This window comes from Lepus europaeus, chromosome 10, assembly GCF_033115175.1.
Source record: "Lepus europaeus isolate LE1 chromosome 10, mLepTim1.pri, whole genome shotgun sequence".
In the NCBI taxonomy this organism is placed as follows: Eukaryota; Metazoa; Chordata; class Mammalia; order Lagomorpha; family Leporidae; genus Lepus; species Lepus europaeus.
The window spans coordinates 91,344,194-91,365,279 of NC_084836.1; the positions used below are offsets into that span (position 1 = coordinate 91,344,194).

At 43.2% G+C, this 21,086-nt stretch overlaps 1 protein-coding gene across 1 annotated transcript in view; it reads left to right on the forward strand.

Moving 5' to 3' along the window:
- The window catches only part of PAK5 (p21 (RAC1) activated kinase 5), a 102,678-nt gene that overhangs the window by 61,472 nt on the left and 20,120 nt on the right, over nucleotides 1-21,086 (forward strand). The window contains exons 2-3 of the mRNA XM_062202280.1: nucleotides 507-1,292; nucleotides 16,556-17,047. Coding sequence (XP_062058264.1) covers nucleotides 507-1,292; nucleotides 16,556-17,047 — 1,278 coding nt within the window. The remainder of the gene's footprint in view (nucleotides 1-506; nucleotides 1,293-16,555; nucleotides 17,048-21,086) is intronic.

Genomic DNA, 21,086 nt, shown 5'->3' on the forward strand with positions numbered 1-21,086 from the left:
ATAAAAAGGGTGAAAAAAACTGCATATTAATATATCTATGTTAATATTCACATAACAATGCATGCTTAATAGTTTTCAAACCATCTGAAAAATGAATATAAAATATAATATGTTTTATATAAACAGTTATATACTATCAAACTTATAATCATCAGCTCACTGTTAGATAGTTGCAGTTAATCATTTAGGAAGAATAGAGGGAAGAAATTTGCTGTAAATTTGTAAATAAGACAGTGACAGTCTACATAGTCTTCTAAATGGCTTTTTATGTTTAATCTTTTTATTTAGATAGGTAAGAGAAATTTTGCAATTTGAAATTATTGTTTAATATTTGATTTATTTCATCACAGAATTCAATCAGTAATCCTTTCTTCACCGTGTGTGTGTGTGTGTGTATGTGAAATGTTCTCCATGATTTAACCTGGATGGAGTGGGGGTGCAATTCCTCCCATCATTTGAAAGCATGGAATGCTTTATTTAAACATTGTTCCTTTTATTATTCCCAGACAATAGTCAGAGGAAACAAACCCTGCAAGGAAACCTCCATCAACGGCCTGCTGGAGGATTTCGACAATATCTCCGTGACTCGCTCCAACTCGCTAAGGAAAGAAAGCCCACCTACCCCGGATCAGGGAGCCTCTAGCCACGGTCAGGGCCATTCAGAAGAAAACGGCTTCATCACCTTCTCACAGTACTCCAGCGAATCCGATACTACTGTAGACTACGTGACCGAAAAGTACAGAGAAAAGAGTCTCTATGGAGACGAGTTGGACCCATACTACAAAGGCAGCCATGTGACCAAGCAAAATGGACACATGATGAGGATGAAGCACGGGGAGGCCTACTATTCCGAGATGAAACCTGTGAAAGGCGATATTGCCAGATTTCCTGTCGATTATCACGCTCACTTGGACTCGCTGAGCAAACCAAGCGACTATAGTGATCTCAAGTGGGAGTACCAGCGAGCCTCAAGCAGCTCCCCTCTGGATTACCCTTTCCAGTTCACGCCTTCTAGAACTGCGGGGACCAGCAGGTGCTCCAAGGAGAGTCTGGCCTATAGCGAAAGCGAGTGGGCACCAAGCCTGGAGGACTACGACAGGAGGCCGAAGTCATCCTACATGAACCAGACGAGTCCTCAGCCGGCCATGCGGCAGAGGTCCCGGTCAGGTTCAGGGCTCCAGGAACCCATGATGCCCTTCGGAGCAAGTGCATTTAAAACCCATCCCCAAGGACACTCGTACAACTCCTACACCTACCCTCGCTTGTCGGAGCCCACCATGTGCTTTCCAAAGGTAACACTGCCCTTTCCCCTCAAGTGTGTGAGAACCTCCTGGGAGATGGTGCCAGTTCTACCTTCTAGTACAGATTCTAAAGTGCTGGTTTGCTTCTTTAGTGAGAATTTACGTTGAACTCCTACATTATTTAGACCCATGAGTCCCAAGGGCAGATAATACAGGTCATGTATATTTATTAAAATCGAAATCTGTCTTTTGGGATATCCTACAGGATTTCTCATTAAAAGAGAAAGACAAGTTTATTTATGTATTTGAAAGATGTTCTGAAATATGAATGATAAACATTATATGATCATATTTTACTAAGTTCTAGTAAATGAGTGTATGCCATCAGATGGAATGATATAGTGGTTCTGGTTTTCCAGCAGAGGTTACAAGGATCCCCAAAAGAGAATAAAATAATAATAAGAGAAGATGGTAAGTTTCTAATAAAGTTAATGTTATTCAATTGAGGTGACTGAAGTTCAATTTGAGAGTATGCCCTTCCTATTTTTTTATTTTGAAACACTAGTTTTTGTATGAAATTTTCAGATAAGAGACAGTAATTGGTTGCTGGATCTTTTTAGCATGCTTTTTAAAAAATTTTTGTTGTTGTTATTCTTCTATTGATCTTTTTTTTAAAAGAAACAGCAGTTGATGGCAATTTACTTTGCAATTTGCATGGTGCATAATATCCCAAAGTTTAAAAACCACTATCAGAAAAAGCTACTGAACTTAAAACTTCAGACTTTGCTAGGAAGGGAATGCTTTGGAGAGGATGCAAAGTGTTGATTTCCCCATGGTAACTGCCTCACCTGTACAGCAGAAATAAAAATGAGTATTTGGTGGTAGACTGTAGATTATGCAGAAGTCACAAACCAGTTCAAAATAACATGACTTCCAACAGTGCAGTTGTGTACACTTTTACCCAAGTGCCTCTCTCCACAATGGCTTAATGGCCAGCACCACAAACTGCCTGTATTCATCTGCTTTATTGATTCTAGATAATCAATAATTTTCCATTGCTTATTATTTCTCAAAACCTAATCCAAGATGTTGAAAAGGAGAGTTAGGAACATCATGGAAGTAGCTAAAGGCATACTTTAGAAAGAAAATACTATCACTTTAGTTTCAAAGATATAAAATTCAAAATAAGTCCTAGTTAAAACAAAGAATGACAATACTTTGCTTCTGATTGAATTAAGTATTTGAACATCTGCAGTCAGGGTGTCATGACTACTTTCACTTCCTGTGTTCCTTCCAGTACAATAGTTGGAAAGAGGTCTAATTAACGAACAGAAAAAAGCTGTAAGGAGACTTCTGTATGTACCATAACACATGAGATAGTTCATTCAATATCCTGTGCATATCACTGCCTGTGAGTACCATGACATAGTCCTAGAATGAAATAAACATATTGTCCTAGTAGTGTTGATTTGAGTTATATCCTCAGTCTTATTTTGTCTAGGAGTACAGAATATGATTTTGTGTGTGTGGTATATTTAAACACATATGTTAAGCTAGTTTTGGTGTAGCCATAGAGACAATGTTGCTCAGAGGAAGCAACCTTTGAGTTCTGCAGTCATATTTGTCCCACTGACAGGTGTGGATGAAGTAATATTAATTTCCAACACCTAGGAAACCCAATATTAATTTCCAACTCTAGAATTCACTTAGAAGTCTCAGTTTCTGGAGCTGAGCAGCAGTGGGGTGATACAGCATTGCTGGGTCACATATCATTGGGAATAGAATCAACTGGAGGTAAAGGTTGCCCCTTTAGAGGATACATGAGCTCTACAGATGGGCACAGGTGCTCTACTGCCCATTTTATTCATGTTTCCCATTGGTCCGATCTCCAGAAGCTTTTGGGACTTACTATCACCTCCAATAATCTCTGCCCACTTGTTTTCCAGAAGGGGAAACTGAAATCTCACTCTTACGGTTTCATAGTCAGTTGGTTGCAAAGCAAGGACAAGAATTCAACTCTGGTGTTTCTCCCAGTCTAGCACTTTCCCATTATATGGACATATGTTATTTCAAGGATTCAGTTGTATTTGCTGGTAAAATTTGTGAGATCCTGGTGGTCACCACAACTTTAGGCTAAGTGGAAGAAGAACAAAGGAAGGAGGGAGGGTTACTTCATTTCTTGTAGACCCCTTTTTCTATAGACTTCCAAATGCAAGACAGATCTGAAATCTGGCCTTGTCAAACCCAGAACCAATGGAGAAACTATTATGGCTCAGGAAAAGGAACAGCACATTCCCCCATGAGAATGTCTACCAGGAGTTTCTCAGCCTTTTATAATCAGGACTCCAAAGGAGCAGGCCACTGTTTCATGTTTCACAGGAAACTCATGAGAAATTCATGAGCAGTTTTTAGGGAAGGGTAGGAGGTGGGAAGCATGTTAGTAATTAAAACATCTACTTGATTAAAAATATAACAGCTCTCTAAAAAAGAGTTAGGTGCCTGCGTCTTTAGAACTGTTCTCTTAAAAATCTACCAATCACATTTGCGCTTCCAGATGAGGGAAGAAATAGCAATCACGACTCAGATAATTTGGCTTTGCCTCATGGAAAATTCTAGAAGAGGGTGGGTATGTTCTGATCTCCAATAGTTAAAAAAAAAAGCACAAAAATGGGGTAGGTCTAAAGAAGGAACGAGCATACAAATGCATGCTTCTGTGTGTGTGTATATTGAACATCACTTTAGCGTTTTGACCTGAAGGAGGGAAAATGGCACTTTAACCCACAGTGAAAATCTTCTCCAATGTTATCTACCTCCCTAATTTTCCTATTATCCTGACAAGAATCAAAAATGTTATAAAATTGGTTGATATTAGCATATACTCCCTACTTGTAATTTATTTTTCTGTACCTCAGCAGATGAAAGTTTGGGTCAGGGGGACTGCCATGTGTGCAGAGTCCCCTCCCCGACCCCAGTCTCATCTGCCTCACAGGCAGGGAGACTGGCTAGCGATACTGTAACCAAGTATTTGATAGTCTTCTTGCCAGTTCTTCCTTGCAACCAGGCAGCTGCCAACTCCTTGGTTCTGGACCCTCATTTTCATTCCTTGTTCTGACTGCAACCACTGGGAACCCCCAAAATATAATAAAAATTCTGCCAGTTCATTTAGCACTTACTGAGTCCCAGATACATGTATTGTCTTGTAGGGTAAGAATTTTTGCTCTCTTTATGAGGATGAGGAAAATGAAGTTTTGGGAGACTTAGTAACAGGTCTCTCAGCTTATGGCAGAGCTTGTGTGCAACTCTTTGGACTTAACCCCTTCATTTGACACCACATACAGCCTCAAAAGTATGGTGGCAACTTCCAAGAGTGCCAAGCCTTTTGATTGCCTTGTTACAAGCCCCATGTAACACCTGAAGCAATGAAGTTGCATTAGCAATTAATTCAGCAGTTAGATTGCCTCATCCTGTTTTGTTCTACAGCGGGGATTCTTGACCTTGACAATTTTGACATTTGACATCTTGGGTCTGGCAATTCTTTGTTACGGTTGGCTGTCCTGTACATTCCAGGGACTCCACCCACTAGATGCCAAAGCATTCCACCTCCACTTGTAACCCCCAATTACTAAATTTTCCATGAGTAGGAAAGGACAAAGTTAGTGCCAATTAAGAAATGACAAACTGTTCTATCGCTACCATTTATGAAGCACTTCTTGGCAGTTAAGAGCGTTCCAACATTGCCACTTGCTAACTGGGTAAACAAATGGCTTAGCCACTTCTTCATCTATAAAAGAGGGGTAATGACAGGCCCTGCCCCATCATGTAAGAGCTAAATAAGATCATAAACTAAATAAGTTCATAAACTACCTATTGATATATACATGTTGTCTACACATCAGTCTATGTGTGTAGCATCGAGATGGATGATGGCTATAATATGAAACTTACATCATCATGTGTTCCAGGTACCCTACTAAGTACTTTGCAAACAGTGCCCAATTTAATCCTTAGAAAAATTTCAGAAGAATGCAAGATTCTCTCTGTTTTACAGTTGAGGAAGCTGAGACTCCAAGAAGCTAAATCTTCATGGACTTCTCCAAGGGTATTAAGGTCAATGGCTAAGTCAGGAATCAAAACTAGGTCTCTCTTGCTCCAGAGACTCTGTGTTCTGGAACAGTGCCATTTCCACAGAAGAAAACTGAGGCACAGAAAGATAGATGTGTGATCTCCAGGATCAGACACACACACCGCAGGCAGCCTTTACATCACTGGGGAAAAACAGGTGATGACACATAGAAGGATTTGGGATGCACAGGGAGTGCTGTTTATCCTATTCTAAGCAGAGTGGAATCCTTGAGAAATTCCTTAGCATCACCCAGATGGGGAACCTTGGATAAAAGCTAGATGCACAGACTACAGAGGAAGTGTTACGAGCAGAATCCCTAAGGCTCTCTTAAGTGCTTATTCCACCTTGAGTGATGGACTTATTTGATTTTTCATAAAATAGTCTTGGGTCTGATGTTGTGGCATAGTAAGCAAAGCTGCCACCTGTGACACCGGCATCTTAGTTGGGCTCCAGTTCAAGTCCTGGCTGCTCCACTTCTGATCCAGTTCCCTGCTAGTGTACCCAGGAAGGCAGCAGAGGATGGCCTAGGTGCTTGGGCCCCTGAACCCATGTAGGAGATCTGGAGGAAGCTCCTGGCTCCTGACTTCAGCCTGGCCCAGCCCTGGCCATTGAGGTGACTCAAAGAATGAACTTGCGAATGAAGATTTCTCTCTCTCTCTCTCTCTGTCTCTCTGTCTCTGTCTCTGTCTCTCTTCCCCTACCTCCCTCCTTCTCTCCCTCCCTCCCTTTCTCCCTCTCTCTCTCTCTCTTACTCTCTCACTCTCTCACTCTCCCCCTCTCCCCCTCTCTGGCTCTGGGTTTCAAATAAATTAATAAATCTTTATTTTAAAAAAGATAATCCAGATTTTTCTCACCTATAACATAAGAGTGCAAATTCTAGAATCACTTTCTTTTGATGTGAGCACTTGCTAACTATATGATCTTGCCTTGCCTCAGGTAACTTACCTGTACAGTGTTTTATTTTTTCACTTTTTTAAAGAGGAGAGACAGAGAGGTCTTCCATCCACTGGTTCACTCCCCAACTGGCTGCAACAGTTGGAGCTGCACTGATTTGAAGCCAGGAGCCAGGAGCTTCTTCCAGATCTCCCACGTGGGTGCAGGGGCCCATGGACCTTGGCCATCTTCCACTGCTTTCCCAGGCCAGAGCAGAGAGCTGGATAGGAAGTGGAGCAGCAGGGTCTCAAACCGGCACCCATATGGGTTGCTGGCATTGCAAGTGGCAGGTTTACCCGCTATGGCACAGCGCTGGCCCCCTTGTACAATGTTTTGATACCTACTTTTGACTTGTCATGAGGACCAAATACAATTAATAAGTGTAAGGGAGTTAGCACCTGGCAAACTCTCAGTGCTAATTCTTATCCCCAGGATTATGCTGGTTTGGAAACATGTTGTCTGTAAACCCAAACATAGTAGTATTCTCTCTGCAGCATTTTTTACATATTTTCAAAATAGGGGTATAACTTCTGTCTACCCTGAAACACGCTGCGTGCAGCCTTGGCTTTTCCTGCTTTAGAGATGTGGGTTACAGAAGGGCAGAGTTAGCTGTGTGACCTCCTCAAGGTCACTCAAAGCTGTAGCAACTGAGCTGGCCTAAGGTCCCCCATCTCACTACAGAGTGTTTGCTGTACTCTCTGGAATGGAATTGAAATTCTCAGACCTTTTATGGAAGCCAGATGCTAAAGGAAAACCATCATAGCTATACATCTCTACTTCACCCCTGTCATCTCTCTGCACAGGACCCTAAGAGTGACTAATGTTACAGCCTGGAACATTCCAAACAGATGGCATAGTGAGGGCTTCTGAGTGGAAGGGATGGCAGATGCAAAAAAAGAAACAATGATGTGATTCTCCCAGACCTTCCTTCTGAGGTCACCAGCACCATGGCTTTCTCCGCTTAGGTATCACTTGGCTATCTCTGGAGAGAAAAAGCACTTAAACCAGCGTGCTCAGACTTCCTGCGTCAATGGTCTAATAACTCACGGTTCTTTGTGGCACTTGCCATGCCCAGATTCAGCTCCAGAGGATGCCAGCAGAATGTCCTTCAGAGATCCACTGGGGAAGGATCGCGCTGCTGAAACCTGATGGCCACTCCAAGAACTGAGGGCAGGGAGGGCACGTAACCACATAGCATAGTAATGGGTCTTTCTGCCTTTAGATTTATTTTCCTCTCCTAGGATCTCCTGCGGGACGTTCATTAAGGCTCATAAAGCAGCCACAGAGGTGATTCAGTGTGCCATTTCTAATGTTGTCCCTTCCCACAGAGGCTTGAGGTACCCTTTGCATATGAATGGATGCATCTTCCCACAAATGCTCTTGTGGTTCCAAGTAAATTGTATTTTGGTCATTATGAGTGGGTTTTCCCATTACCAAATTAAAAACAAAATGAATCTAAGCTGGCACTGCATGTCCCAAGAGTTCAGAAGCCTTGACACATTTGAACAATATTCTGAGGCAGGGAGCCAGTCCCCAAAGGCAGAGTTCTTCCCATATCGCTGCAGGCGGTGATGGATCGCAGGTCAGAGTAGTCTGCGCTCTTGCCTGTTCTTGAATACAGAATGCAACTGTGGGGGGTTAATTGGATATTCCCATTCAGAGGAGGAGAGCCTCAAAGACCCGTATGCTTGAGCCTGCAGACCACAGATTTATTTGTTTCTCCATATAACTAGGCTTCACCTACATGTACAGGCCATGAATTGCTGGTCTGAACTCTCTCAGTGTGCATTTCCCATGTGTTTTATAAGGCAGGGAAATACACAGCTCTTCAGACTTTGTGTCATAAGGGATATGTTCCTACATACCTAAACAGGAAGCCAGTTTAGTGGTTGTGGGATTCCCTTTCCTGAAGTTCAGAAATTCAGCGACTGTGCTTAATCATCCCAGACTTAACCTACTTCCCAATACCCTGCAGCAGAACCTTAAGGGGACACCTTACTTTTTCAGGTGCTACTAAAGGCCTGCTCATGACCACTACTGATTGGCTATCGTGATGCATGCTGTGTCCCTTTGTCATTTGTCCAGGGTGACTGTGAAGTAAATGCACTCCATTTAGTAACTGAACAGGAGTAACTTAAGGGATATGACTATGGGTACAGTGGGTTATTTGATTAGGATACAATTGGAGATAAAACAGTTCTCTAGCACCCTGCAATCTCAGAGACAGACTGAAGCTCTCAGGACAGCAATCACAATGGAAATTCAAGGGTGGAAATGCAAGAGCCCAACAGCCACAGGCCAGATACCGTCCCACAAAAGGGACACTGAGGAGTATCCCATACCCTCATCAGTGATGTTACCTACCCATAGCAAGGAGAACTGGAGGTGCCGAGCAACGAGGGGCATGCAACTCACATGATTTAATGAATCCCTTCCCTTCATGTCCTGTCTCTACAGTGTTCCTGCACAGAATGCAGGTTAGAGACTCTACCCCAGAATTCTTACAAATCCTCATTTTCCCTTCCCAAGTCCAAGGCCAGTCCTGTTCCATTTTCCTTTGGGTTGAGTCAGGGCAATTTCAGAGCTGTCCTTTCCGTTCTCAGAGGACTATGATTCACTTTTGTGCTGCATTTGATTTATATAGATCAAGCTGCCTCCAGTCTGGCTTTTTCCTTTCTGAAATGAACAGTCTCTTTGTTTTATTGTGCTGCAAAAAGGTGTATTGGAGCATCAGACTCCAGATCTGGAACCAACAGCCTCAAAGCCCCTGTAAATCCTCATCCTTCCACCTTCCCCATTCTGTGGCACAGACTCACACGATGGCCACACACACACACACACACACCCCAGATCAGCACTCCCATCCATGGCCTCCTTGTCATCGGTGCAGAAGCTTCAGTGACAAATAGACACTGCAGCAGGATTTTTTTCTTCCTTTTCTTTCTCCCACCCTCCCCTCACCAAGCCTTTTTTTCCGGCTTTGGCATAAAATGGTCAAATGATGTTCTACTGCGGAATTCAATTTCACAGTTCAGTTAGGTCCTTGATTACACTGCCAAATTCAGATTAATGTGCATTTAACTAACATGGATCAGGGGAACTCTGGCTGACAGCCAGCTGTAATCGGAGCAATTGATAGCTGTGTGGAGCTTTATGCCCTGTCCACCCCAGCACACCACTGCTGAAATTGATTGATTAAATGAATTCCTTGCTATAATTATTTATAATCTTGATACATCGCAAGCCTCCGTCTGACCCTATCCTTGGAGACATGGTGCTCATTGTGGAAGTGTAGTCTGGCTGAGTTAACTAGGAATTATATATTCCCCCAAAATATAGGCTTTCGTTGTTGTTGCCCTTTTTATTTTTTGATCAGGTTTTGAGTAGAGACATGAGAAAGCACATTTCTTTGAGAATGAATTTATATAGTGTGCTAATATGTGTCAGGAAATTAAAAAACAACTATGTTATTAGTAATTTCAAAAAGGAAGGAAATCACGCCAGCTTATTCAGTCTATCAGTGTTTTTAAGTATTCCTGCAAAGAGAATTCCTCCCTAAAATGTATCAGATTTTCAGTGACAATTGAGGCTAAACACTGAGGCTAAATACTTTGGCAACCTGGGTACTGATTTGCAAAGCAGTCCATCCTGACTTCTCTTACTAAATGTGCCTGATAGAAATCTGCTTGGAAGTATGCAGACTGTGGTCTTATTGTTTTGGAGTTACTTGTCACAGAAACCGCAGGCTGTTCTCTTTGGGGGAACAGGGAGAAAGCCTTTGTGTTGTTTCTATTGTTTTCTCTGCTGCCATCCAGCAGCTTTCCAGTCCTTTCCGACAATGCTGCAGAATTGCATTAAGGTCTATGAGGGTAAAGTGCACATGGAAATCTTTTAGAAATGATGTGGAGCATGGGTGATGGGAGATGCATTGGATTCATTTATTAAATATCATACCTTTCACTGGTCCAATTCCACTGCACGGTCCTCGCACCACATGATTACCCCTCATATCTGCCTCGTAATACTATAGGTAGCCTTGTTCATCTGTACTCCACGTTTACCTCCTTTCTTCTACAATATACATAATCTACACCGAAAAGGTTGCACAGTTCAAGCTTGAATCTTTGCGTATGCACCTTTGTTAGAAGTGTATGTGTGTGTGTGTGTGTGTGTAAGACAGTATGAACAAATTCATCGTTATATTTCACTCACCTCCCAAATAGATACAGGCTATCATGAGAAAGACAACTTAGAGTAGTATTACTAAATAATTATAAAGTTCAACAAACATGTAGGAAGGTAAGGAGAATGCAACACAAAAGGAAGCTTAGATGTTGTTGGAACTGAACACAATGTTCTGCTTTGACCAAAGCAGAAATAAAAATGATGAATTATCTACATAGATGATCAGCTCATTTGCTGCTATGACTATTCTTTTTTGTGTGTATTTTGGGCTGAGTTCTCTAAGCCAAGACTGTTAAACAACGATGAAAACAAAAACAGACTAAATTTTTTTCTATACTCCTCCCCAGGCACTATCATCCATCATTTTCTGGTCCAGTTCTTACATTTTCCTCCAGGCTGCTCAGACATCTGGACCCCCAGTGAGACAGCCGTACCAGGCTTTATCTCTGCCACCCCCCTTTTGCCCGCCTCTGTCCTGCCCGTGAGTCCTCCCCCACCAAGCCTATGTCTGTGATCTTATCAAGATCCAAGGGCTAAAATGACTCTGCCAGGATTTGAACCCTAATTCTACTTTCTTAGTAGCTTTGAGAACTTTGTGTGACCTACTTAAACCCTCTGTGCCTCAGTCTCCTTATTTGTAAAAGGGAAAGCTTGTACAGCCTGTTTAATTATCCCACTTGAGGTTTAAATGCAGTAATGTGCATAGAGTGTTCCGAACAGTCCCAGGAACACGGAAAGCACTCAACAAATATCAAATACCGTTAACCTTGAATATGTTTCTCCTGCAAGGTTAGACTTCTGACAGTGCATTTGCATCATGGAAGGAGCCCCACTTGGGCTCTTAGATAAACTCCTGGGCATTGCAGTGAGATGAGAATGCCCCATCCCTGATTATACATACCACGGAGGTAACAACTAAGGGTAGAAATACCAGAGCAAGCAAGAAAGCAGGCCTGTGGTTCCAGTGGGCTGAGCTGGGACATCCAAATTTCTTCCCACTGGGGAGGGGTGGGGCAACCTGACCCAAGACTAAGGTTATATAATCCTCTGGGGAGTAGGGGCCCATTTGCCTTGTGTCACTTGAGGGCAGTTTCATTTCCCTGAGCCTCAGCTGTGTTGGCCACAATATGGGAAGAGCTTCCCCCTGCTACTGCAGAGCCACTTCCAAACTAGTTGCTCTAGAACCCCTGAACTGGGGTCTGCTCACCTGATGTACAGAAACCAATCACTGACAGTGGGGTGGTGGAAGAAAGTAGGTATTTATTGCAACGTGCAGAGCAAGGAGTGGGCAGCTATTGCTTTAATCCTAGGCTCCCCAGGGAGTTAAGGATGAAGGTTTTATAGGTTGAATTTGGGGCTCAGAGGTGCAGGTTCACTTTGTGTCCTGGTTGCTCAGTGGTGGTCATGATCTTCCTTTGATTGGTCAGTGATGCCATGTTCTCAGGACTTCAGTTGGTCTGGGGAGTAGGAGGTTCATGTGAGCCCTAGTTACCTCCTACTCCAGACCTGGAATGTCCCTGCCTAGATGTGACATTTCCCTAAACAGACCCCTCTAGACCATGCTGGCCAACAAGGTTTTGACTATTGGAGAAGTAAATGACTTATTGAGTCTGGTGATTAGAACCTTTAAGCCAAATATGCCATTCCCTCAGTTCAGTGAGCTCCTTTTGATAAAGGGCAGGCAAGGACACCTTGGGCTAAGGCAGACAATAGGCTGGGGCCTGCCTATACTTTCTGGGGGTTCAATCTCACTGCTTGATTTCCAGTGCAAGGAAATGAATGAGGCCTGACATAAAGTGTGGCCCATTGATGTGCATCATTGTGGATCCCTTAGTTGGGTGAGTTAAGACCCAGCTGAGGGCCATGGTTCAGTGATGTGGTGGCCAAAACACTACACCATGCCATCACTGCTACCTCGCATGTCTGCATTGGCAGGAAGCTGGAGTCAGGAGCCAGAGTTGGGTATCAAACTCCTGCACTCTGTTAATGGATGCAGACATATTAAACATTATCTTCACCACTCGCCTAAATGCCCACCCCAGCTTTCCTATTTTTAACATATCTTCAGGTATCGTTTATGCATACTTCAGGGGAATGAATTCAACTTTATAGAAAGTGCAAGAGCAAATACTCCAAGGGAGACAGAGGTGATGGTATGTGATGATCCCCAGGATGCGCTTTCAAAAATGAAAGTCAAAGACTTTTCTGCTTGTCACACCCTGGCCTTGCTGGCTAGTGTAGACTTGAGTAATCTCAAGCCCAATTTAAAGGAAGAATCCTATTGCTTAATACACACTCATATTTATCTCCTCACACCTTCTCTATGCATGCACACATGGGCACACAAAGATGCATGAGTTTTCTTTCTGTAGCACAAAAGTACAGAGGCTTTAAAAATCAGTTGTTTTCTAAAATAATATCTTAATTATAGTTAAGTGTTCAATATAATACAATTAAAGGTGTCTTGTTTATTTTGAGGATTAATGCCACCAGTACATTCTATATCTTCAATAAATGATAGCTAGTTTTATTGATATGTATTTTCTTTCACATCCCCACTGTGCTAACCACTTTTATATAATAGTCATACTATCTATAATGTATTTGCCATTCACTTATGCAAACCCTTTGTTGTATATTCAATCTTTCAGAGTTCACAATGACCTAAGATGTTATTACGCCATTTTATAGATGAGGAACTGAGTTTCAGAGAGGCTCAGTGATTTAATGAAAATCATCAGAGTCAGAATTCATCCCTAAGTGTGTCTCTTAAAAGTATGTACTCTCAGGGTCGGCACTGTGGCATAGCAGGTAAAGCTGCCGCCTGTAGTGCCAGCATCCCATATGGGCACCAGTTCAAGTCCTGGCGGCTCTACTTCCAATCCAGCTCTCTACTATGGCCTGAGAAAGCAGTATAAGATGGCCCAAGTCCTTGGGTCCTTGCACCCACATGGGAGACCTGGAAGAAACTCCTGCCTCCTGGCTTTGGATCAGCGCAGCTCCAGCTGTTGAGACCAATTGGGGAGTGAACCAACGGCTGGAAGACCTCTCTTTGTCTGCCACTCCTTCTCTCTCTGTGTAACTCTGACTTTCAAATAAATAAATAAATCTTTTTAAAAAAAGAAAGAAGAAGAATGTACTGTCTGATCTGCAATCAGGATAGGACTCTGGCTTAGCAGCCAACCTATGTCCTGCGAGTTGATGCCCAGGCTGTCTGAGTGGTAAATTCATTCAAGTAGAGTGTGGTGCTCTTGAAGCTGGCAGAACTGCATAGCTGGGTGTGCAGCAAGGCAGCACTGTCATCTTGGAATCAATGAACAGTGCAGAAACGCTGAGGATGGTAGCATCACAGAGATTTTAAAGAGCTGATACGTGCAGCCCTTGCTCTCTGATGTGATGGAATGAACATCCTTTATGCAGTGTGATACAGGAGGAGCTTGAGACACCTGCCTGCTTCCACCATGTTGCTAGTTCCAATGACCAGTGGGCCCCATCCCTCTTCACTTCTCCATGCCGTGGTCAGTTAGTAACCTGTATGGTAACTGCCTGATCCCAGCCCATATTGACTGCAGCAAGCTCATTGGCATCCCTGTGTCCACTTGTGCTACTGAAGCCGCTTCTCTAGAAGCCAGAAGGAATGAGAGTGTGTCCCTCCCCTCTACTTAGCATGCTCCAGGGCTCCCCACTAACTCACAGCAAAAGCTAACATCTTTGCCAAGGTCTTCATGATCTGTCCCTTAACTGCTTCTCTGCTCATCTTTCTGGGTCGCTGCATTCACTCCAGGGGAACCTCCATAGTGTTGTCAACCTGTCAAGTCTGCGTCTGCCCAAGAATGCTGCACGTGCTGCCGCCTCTGCCTGGACCAGCCTTTCACAGCACTGGCTCTCACACTTCAGCCAGGTGTCTGCTCCAGTACCACCCTTTCCAAGATGGCACCTCATTATTCTCAAGTCCCTCACTCTGCATTAGTTTTCTTTCTTTCAGTTGTCACTGTTGGACTGCATGCTATAGATTTGCTGCTTTTTTTTTTTTGAGATTTTATTTATTTATTTGAGAGGTAGAGTTACAGACAGAGAGAGGGAGAGTCAGAAATGACCACAACTGTCACTCCCTAAATGACTGCAACGGCCAGAGCTGAGCCAATCCGAAGCCAGGAGCCAGGAGCTTCTTCCAGGTTTTCCATAAGGGTGCAGGGGTCCAAGCACTTGGGCCATCTTCTACTGCTTTCCCAGGCCATAGCAGAGAGCTGGACTGGAAGAGGAGCAGCTGGGTTTAGAACCTGTACCCCTATGGGATGCCAGCACCACAGGTGGAGGATTTAGCCCACTGTGGCACAGCACCAGCCCCAGTCACCTTCTCTAAAATATAAACTCTAAGAAGGTAGAGATATCATCTGTTTTGATTATTGGCTTATTCTCCCCCCATCACCTGAAACCACGCCTACCCCAAATATGAGGTAGATTCAAAAGATTTATGGAGGAGCTGCATTATCTTTAAATAGCATTCTTCCATAAATTTTTTGAAACACTTTGTATGAATTTGTGAAGAAAATGAATGAATGCACTCCATGGAACAATCGATTTGCCTAGAACTATGCTGTCCAATAGACCTTCCTGTAATAACAGAAACATTCTGTGTGTATTCTGTCCGATATGGTGGCTACTAAGTACTTAAATGGTGAATAGTGTGACTGAGGAACTCAATTTTTAATTTTTATTTAATTTTCATCGACTTTAAATAGGTGCCTGTGATCAGTAACTACCATATTAAAGATGTTTGGGATGGATGGCACGGAGTGGGAGGGAGCAACTTAATATCATTCTATGTACTTCCTGCTAGAGTGATAGAGACTTACTGGTGCATTGTGTTAAGAAAGACTCTGAGGTCCAATCAACAAATCTTTTTTAATACATTTTATGTAGCCAGGCTTGTGTGCTCATCTTACAAATGAGTGTGTTGACAGGGGCTGGTGTTGTGGTATAGCAAGTAAAGCCACCATCTGCAATGCTGGCTTCCCCAAAGGGCACCGGTCCATGTCCCTGCTCCCCTACTTCCAATCCAGCTCCTTGCTAATGGTCTCAGAAAAGCAACTAAAGATAGTCCAAGTGTTTGGCACCTGCCACCCACATGGAAGACCCAGCTAAAGCTCTTGGCTTTGGCCTCGTCCATCCCTGACTGTTGTGGGTCATTGGGGAGTGAACCAGCAGATAGAAGATCCCTTTCTCTCTGTAACTCTGACTTTCAAATAAAATAAATATTTTTTTTAAAAAAGAATGCATTGATAAATCACCACGTCTACCCTGGGTAAGGAAGGTAATGTGGCATGGTGTGGTTCAGCAGTCATCCCTGATCTCGGTCATTCCAGGGGTGGCCAGAGTTCCTCCCTGGTCCTTCCCAGGGAGTGAAAGCTGGGAGCTACACCTCCTCTCTTGTAAGAGCGATTCCTTCCCCAGCTTCCTCTGCCCCTGATCTAGCTGCCCTCCCATTCTCCTCCACTAAATCCCTCAACCCACCTTTCAAAATCAGGGTGCAGTGTTCTTTGCTGGGGTCTTTTTGGGCACTGGCCAAACTTCACTTCCATGTGTACTCCTGAAAATTTGGGTTCCCCTTAATTATGTTTGTACATGGTGGGTGAGTATGTTTCTGGTCCACGCTGAAACAAAAGCTGCTTTGCACAGGGAGCTATGTCTTACCTCTTACATGCATCTGTTCCTCTGTGTGTATGGATCTTCATTCCACCCTTGAATATATGACTTCAGAAGCAAGGGAAAGGGCTTCCTACCCCTGACATTTCTGTCCAGAATGCTAGCTGAAGACAACATCCTTTAACAGGAGATGGGATCTTTCATTTCAGAATAAGAAAATAAGGCTTAAGCAGCAAATACACCTTGGGTGCACAGCAGTACGAGAAGACAACTGTCCAGGTATACCCAGCACTCTTAGTACCCCAGCATCTCCTTCCATCACTTCTGATGGTCTTCATTCTGCCAGCTGTAAGTTGGCTCACTAACCAGAGGGATGTGCTGCTGTTCAGTTCTAACATGCGAATGGTCTCTGTCCCTGTCTTCCCAGGTGGACTATGATCGAGCACAGATGGTCCTCAGCCCGCCATTGTCAGGGTCCGACACCTACCCCAGGGGCCCCGCCAAACTACCTCAAAGTCAAAGCAAAGGGGGCTATTCCTCCAGCAGCCACCAGTACCCATCTGGGTACCAAAAAGCCTCCCTATACCACCACCCTTCCCTGCAGACCAGCTCGCAGTACATCTCCACCGCCTCTTACCTGAGTTCTCTCAGCATCTCATCCAGCACCTACCCTCCTCCCAGCTGGGGCTCCTCCTCAGACCAGCAGCCCTCCCGGGTGTCCCACGAACAGTTTCGGGCTGCCCTGCAGCTGGTGGTCAGCCCAGGGGACCCCAGGGAATACCTGGACAACTTTATCAAAATTGGAGAAGGGTCGACGGGCATTGTGTGCATCGCCACTGAGAAACACACAGGGAAACAAGTTGCGGTGAAGAAAATGGACCTCCGGAAGCAACAAAGGCGAGAGCTGCTTTTTAACGAGGTGAGTGATGTGTCTGGTTCATCCTTTCTCGCCTCTGTAACGTTTATTTCCCATTTTCAAAAATTATACATGTACCTTTTAGGACTTTAGAAAACCACTGAAAGCATTAAGATAAAAATTGCATCATTGTACCTTCTCGTCTTCTCATTCCCATTATGGAGTACTTCATGCACATCAGCCACTAGGGTGCGCATTCATCTAATTTGATCCTTACAGCAACCATAGGAGGTAGAAATACTTGATCACTGCTTCAGATAAGAGGAAACCTGTGTTCAGACAGGTCAATGACTAGCCCAGGGTGGAACAGTAGGCTGATTGCACACCTAGAATTTGAATCCCAGTCTAGCAGATCCCAAAGCCTCATGCTACACTGTCTACAGGGGTATACGTACATTTTACACTGTTAGGATATCATGCATGCAGTGTGTAGCCAAGTTTTCCTACCAGTTTTTCTAATAAACAGAGGTCAGTTTACCAATGGACTATCTGGAACTGTAACATATTTTATGTTCTTAACTATAAAAAGAATGAGGGTAGGTGTTTGGTCTAGTGGTTAAGATGTTGATTAAGATGCCTGTTCCATGTTTTACATTAGAGTGCCTGGGTTCAATTCCTAGTCTGCTCCCGATTCCAGCTTCCTGCCCATGCAGGCCCTGGGAGGCAAGTGATAGCTCACATAGTTGGGTCCCTGACACCCGTTTGGGAGACCTGAATGGAGTTCCAAGCTCCTGACTCTGCCACAGGCCCTGCTGTGGCCATTGCAGGCTTGAGGAGTGAAACAACAGATGAGTGCTCTGTCTCTCTCTCCCATTCAGTCTCCCTCACTAATAATAATAATAATAATAATAATAAAAAATAGTGAATTCTTCCTGTAGAAAATATGTAAAATAGAAAATATTCGGCCGGCACCACAGCTCAATAGGCTAATCCTCCGCCTGCGGCGCCGGCACACCGGGTTCTAGTCCCGGTTGGGGCACCGGATTCTGTCCCAGTTGCCCCTATTCCAGGCCAGCTCTCTGCTGTGGCCTGGGAGGGCAGTGGAGGATGGCCCAAGTGCTTGGGCCCTGCACCCCATGGGAGACCAGGAGAAGCACCTGGCTCCTGCCTTCGGATCAGCGCAGTGCGCCGGCCACGGCAGCCATTGTAGGGTGAACCAACGTCAAAGGAAGACCTTTCTCTCTGTCTCTCTCTCTCTCACTGTCCACTCTGCCTGTCAAAAAAATAAATAAAATTTTAAAAAAAGAAAATATTCCACAAAATACCTAAGCATTCCACAATAGCCTACATTACTTCAATATTTTCTTTCTATAATTTTTCTATTTACATATTTCTTATATTTAGCGTAAGGATAATTCTATATATGTGGGTTGGTAACGTCCTGATTTCACTTAATATTGATGTCATGTTAATAAAATTAATATAAAATAAAACACTAATATATAAATTATGTATATTAATATAAAATACATTGACATATTTTCATAAGTATATGTCAAAATATTTAATAACCTAATAATCTTCTATCATGTTAATGTATCAAATTCATTAAAACAATCTCTGACTTATGTTTCCAATTTGACACTTTAATAATCTTGGCAATGAGTATTATTACACATAAGTTCTTGACCTCATATCTGATCATTTCTTTAGGTTCCTGGAGGTAGAACGAACAGATCAAATGATATATAAATGTCAGTTTTGAGAAATTATTTATGGTGTTGATTTTCAGAAAGCTCGTATTAATTTGGACCCTCACCAACAGTCCTTTCGCACCCTCACTTGTATCCGATTGGATGCTAACATGCTGTCTCTGTTAACTTTATATACGTGGATAAATCTTACTATTTTAATTAGCCTTTTTATTATTAGAGAGGTCCCTTTTTATATTTATAGGTCATTTTTATTTCTTCATTAAACCATATGTCCTTTGCAGTTTTCAATTAGGATGTTAAAATTTGTATTAATTAATGTATAAGAGCTCTTGATCTATTAAGGAATTAACCCTCTTCTGTGTATTTCTTGTATATATTGTTCCCCTGCCTCATTTATCTTTAAAATCACTGTCATTTAAGAGGTCTAAAGCAGATGGGAAAGCATGAGTGACTGTGTCAGAAGACACACACATTTTGGAATATTGTCCCCTTGGTAATTTTGTGAGAGTCTTGAAGAGAGAACTGAGTGTTTGTGGGTGAGAGATCTAAGTCCTAAAGATGTCAAGTCACGATGTCAGCATTAGATAATGTCAGTCTCTCACAAGGGGTGTTCCCACTTCCTAACTCCCAAAACAAGCTAGGGCCACCTGACCACTCTGGTTGTGAGAGTTCATGTTCTCTCAGAAGTATGTAGGAATTATTGGGTCCATAAGTAGGCACTTCACAAATGTACTTGTCTGTAATTTTGCCCCCCTCTTCCATGAAGGATTCCAAGGCAGCCCTGGTGACCTCCACTCATCTCCAGCTCTAAGGACTGCTCATTTCTTAGGCACACCCTGACTTTCACGGAGTCCCAATCTACTACTCCTGATTTCTGAAATTTGTTTTCAAACCACAATTCCAGAATAGACAGGGCAATATTATATAAACAACCCTATAATTGATTATTTTGTAAAAGATTTATTTATTATTTATTTATTTATTTGAAAGGCAGAGCAATAGAGAGAGGGGGAAAGGCAGAGAGAGAGAGAGTGTGAGCGAGCGTGAGCTTCCATCCATTGGTTCACTCCCCAAATAGCTGTAACAGTCAGGTCTTGGCCAGGCTAAATGCAAGAAACAGGAACTCCATCCTGGTCTCTCACATGGTAGGTGGCAGGAACCCAAGGACTTGGGCCATCTTCCACTGCCTTCCCAGACACATTAGCTAGGAGATAGATCAGAAGCAAAGCAACCAAGACTCAAACCAACACTTTAACATGGGTTTTCAGCATCAAAAGAAGTTGCTTAACTCTGTACCACAATGCTGGCCCCTATAATTGATTATTTAACACTAATTCTGACAAAATGACTAGAAGCCGCCACATGGTAGCAATTCCTAGAAGCTCTTTCCAGCAATCTGGCTCAAGTTAGTCCTTTTTTTATGCTTATATCATATTTACTTTTACCTTTAATATATATTTGGAGGAAGGCATTTAGTCTAGCCATTAAGACACTAGTTTTAGATACCCATATCCCATAAGAGAGTGACTGGATTTGATTCCTAGCTCTGGCTTCTACTACAGCTTCCTGGTAATGCAGACCCAGGGAGGCAGAGGTGATGGCTCCAGTAATTGTGTTCCTGTCATCCACTCTGGGAACCCTGGATTGCATTTCTGGCTTCTTCACCCCTCGTCCAGCCTCCATGTTGTAGGCATTTGGAGAGTAAACTGGGAGACAGGAGCTCATTGCTCTTTCTCTCTCCCTATCCCCGCTCCCTCCCTCCTTGCCAAATAAATATTTTCTTTAAATGTTAAATATATATTCTTTGTGTTCAACCCAAATCTCACTCAGATGCAACCAAGACCTTCTCCCAAGAAGTTCATTCGCTTATGGAGCTGAGCACACTCACTCACTGAAAGTGACAACTCTGTTAGGTTAACCAACAGTAGAGCACAGACAGTGTATTCTGTAGGAGACCCTTAGGGATATCTGTTCACATCTCCCCACAACAGTCATCTAAACTCCTAGTCCAGGGCAGGGAGCATCCAGCTCACAGGCCATATATGGCCCACAAAATCACTTGGTCTGGCCCTGCCAAGACAATCACAGGTAGAACTTGAAATTCCATAAAGCTATAGCAGCCTATTTTTAAGTTGATAATTTTGAGTGGCCCACTACAGATGTTATAAATATCCAATGGCCCTTGGCAGAAAAAAATTTTCCCATTCCTGATCCTTGGCATGGTTCACCTGTTTTCATTTCAATCTTTCTCCCTGCTACACTCCCATCCACTATCTGTTGGACCTGGCATTTTCTCATGTATTTATTTTGCTTTTATTCCTGTTACTTACCCTTGATGCCCTTTGTTTATAGTAGAGTTCTGAATAAATTTCTTCCATAAACTCTAA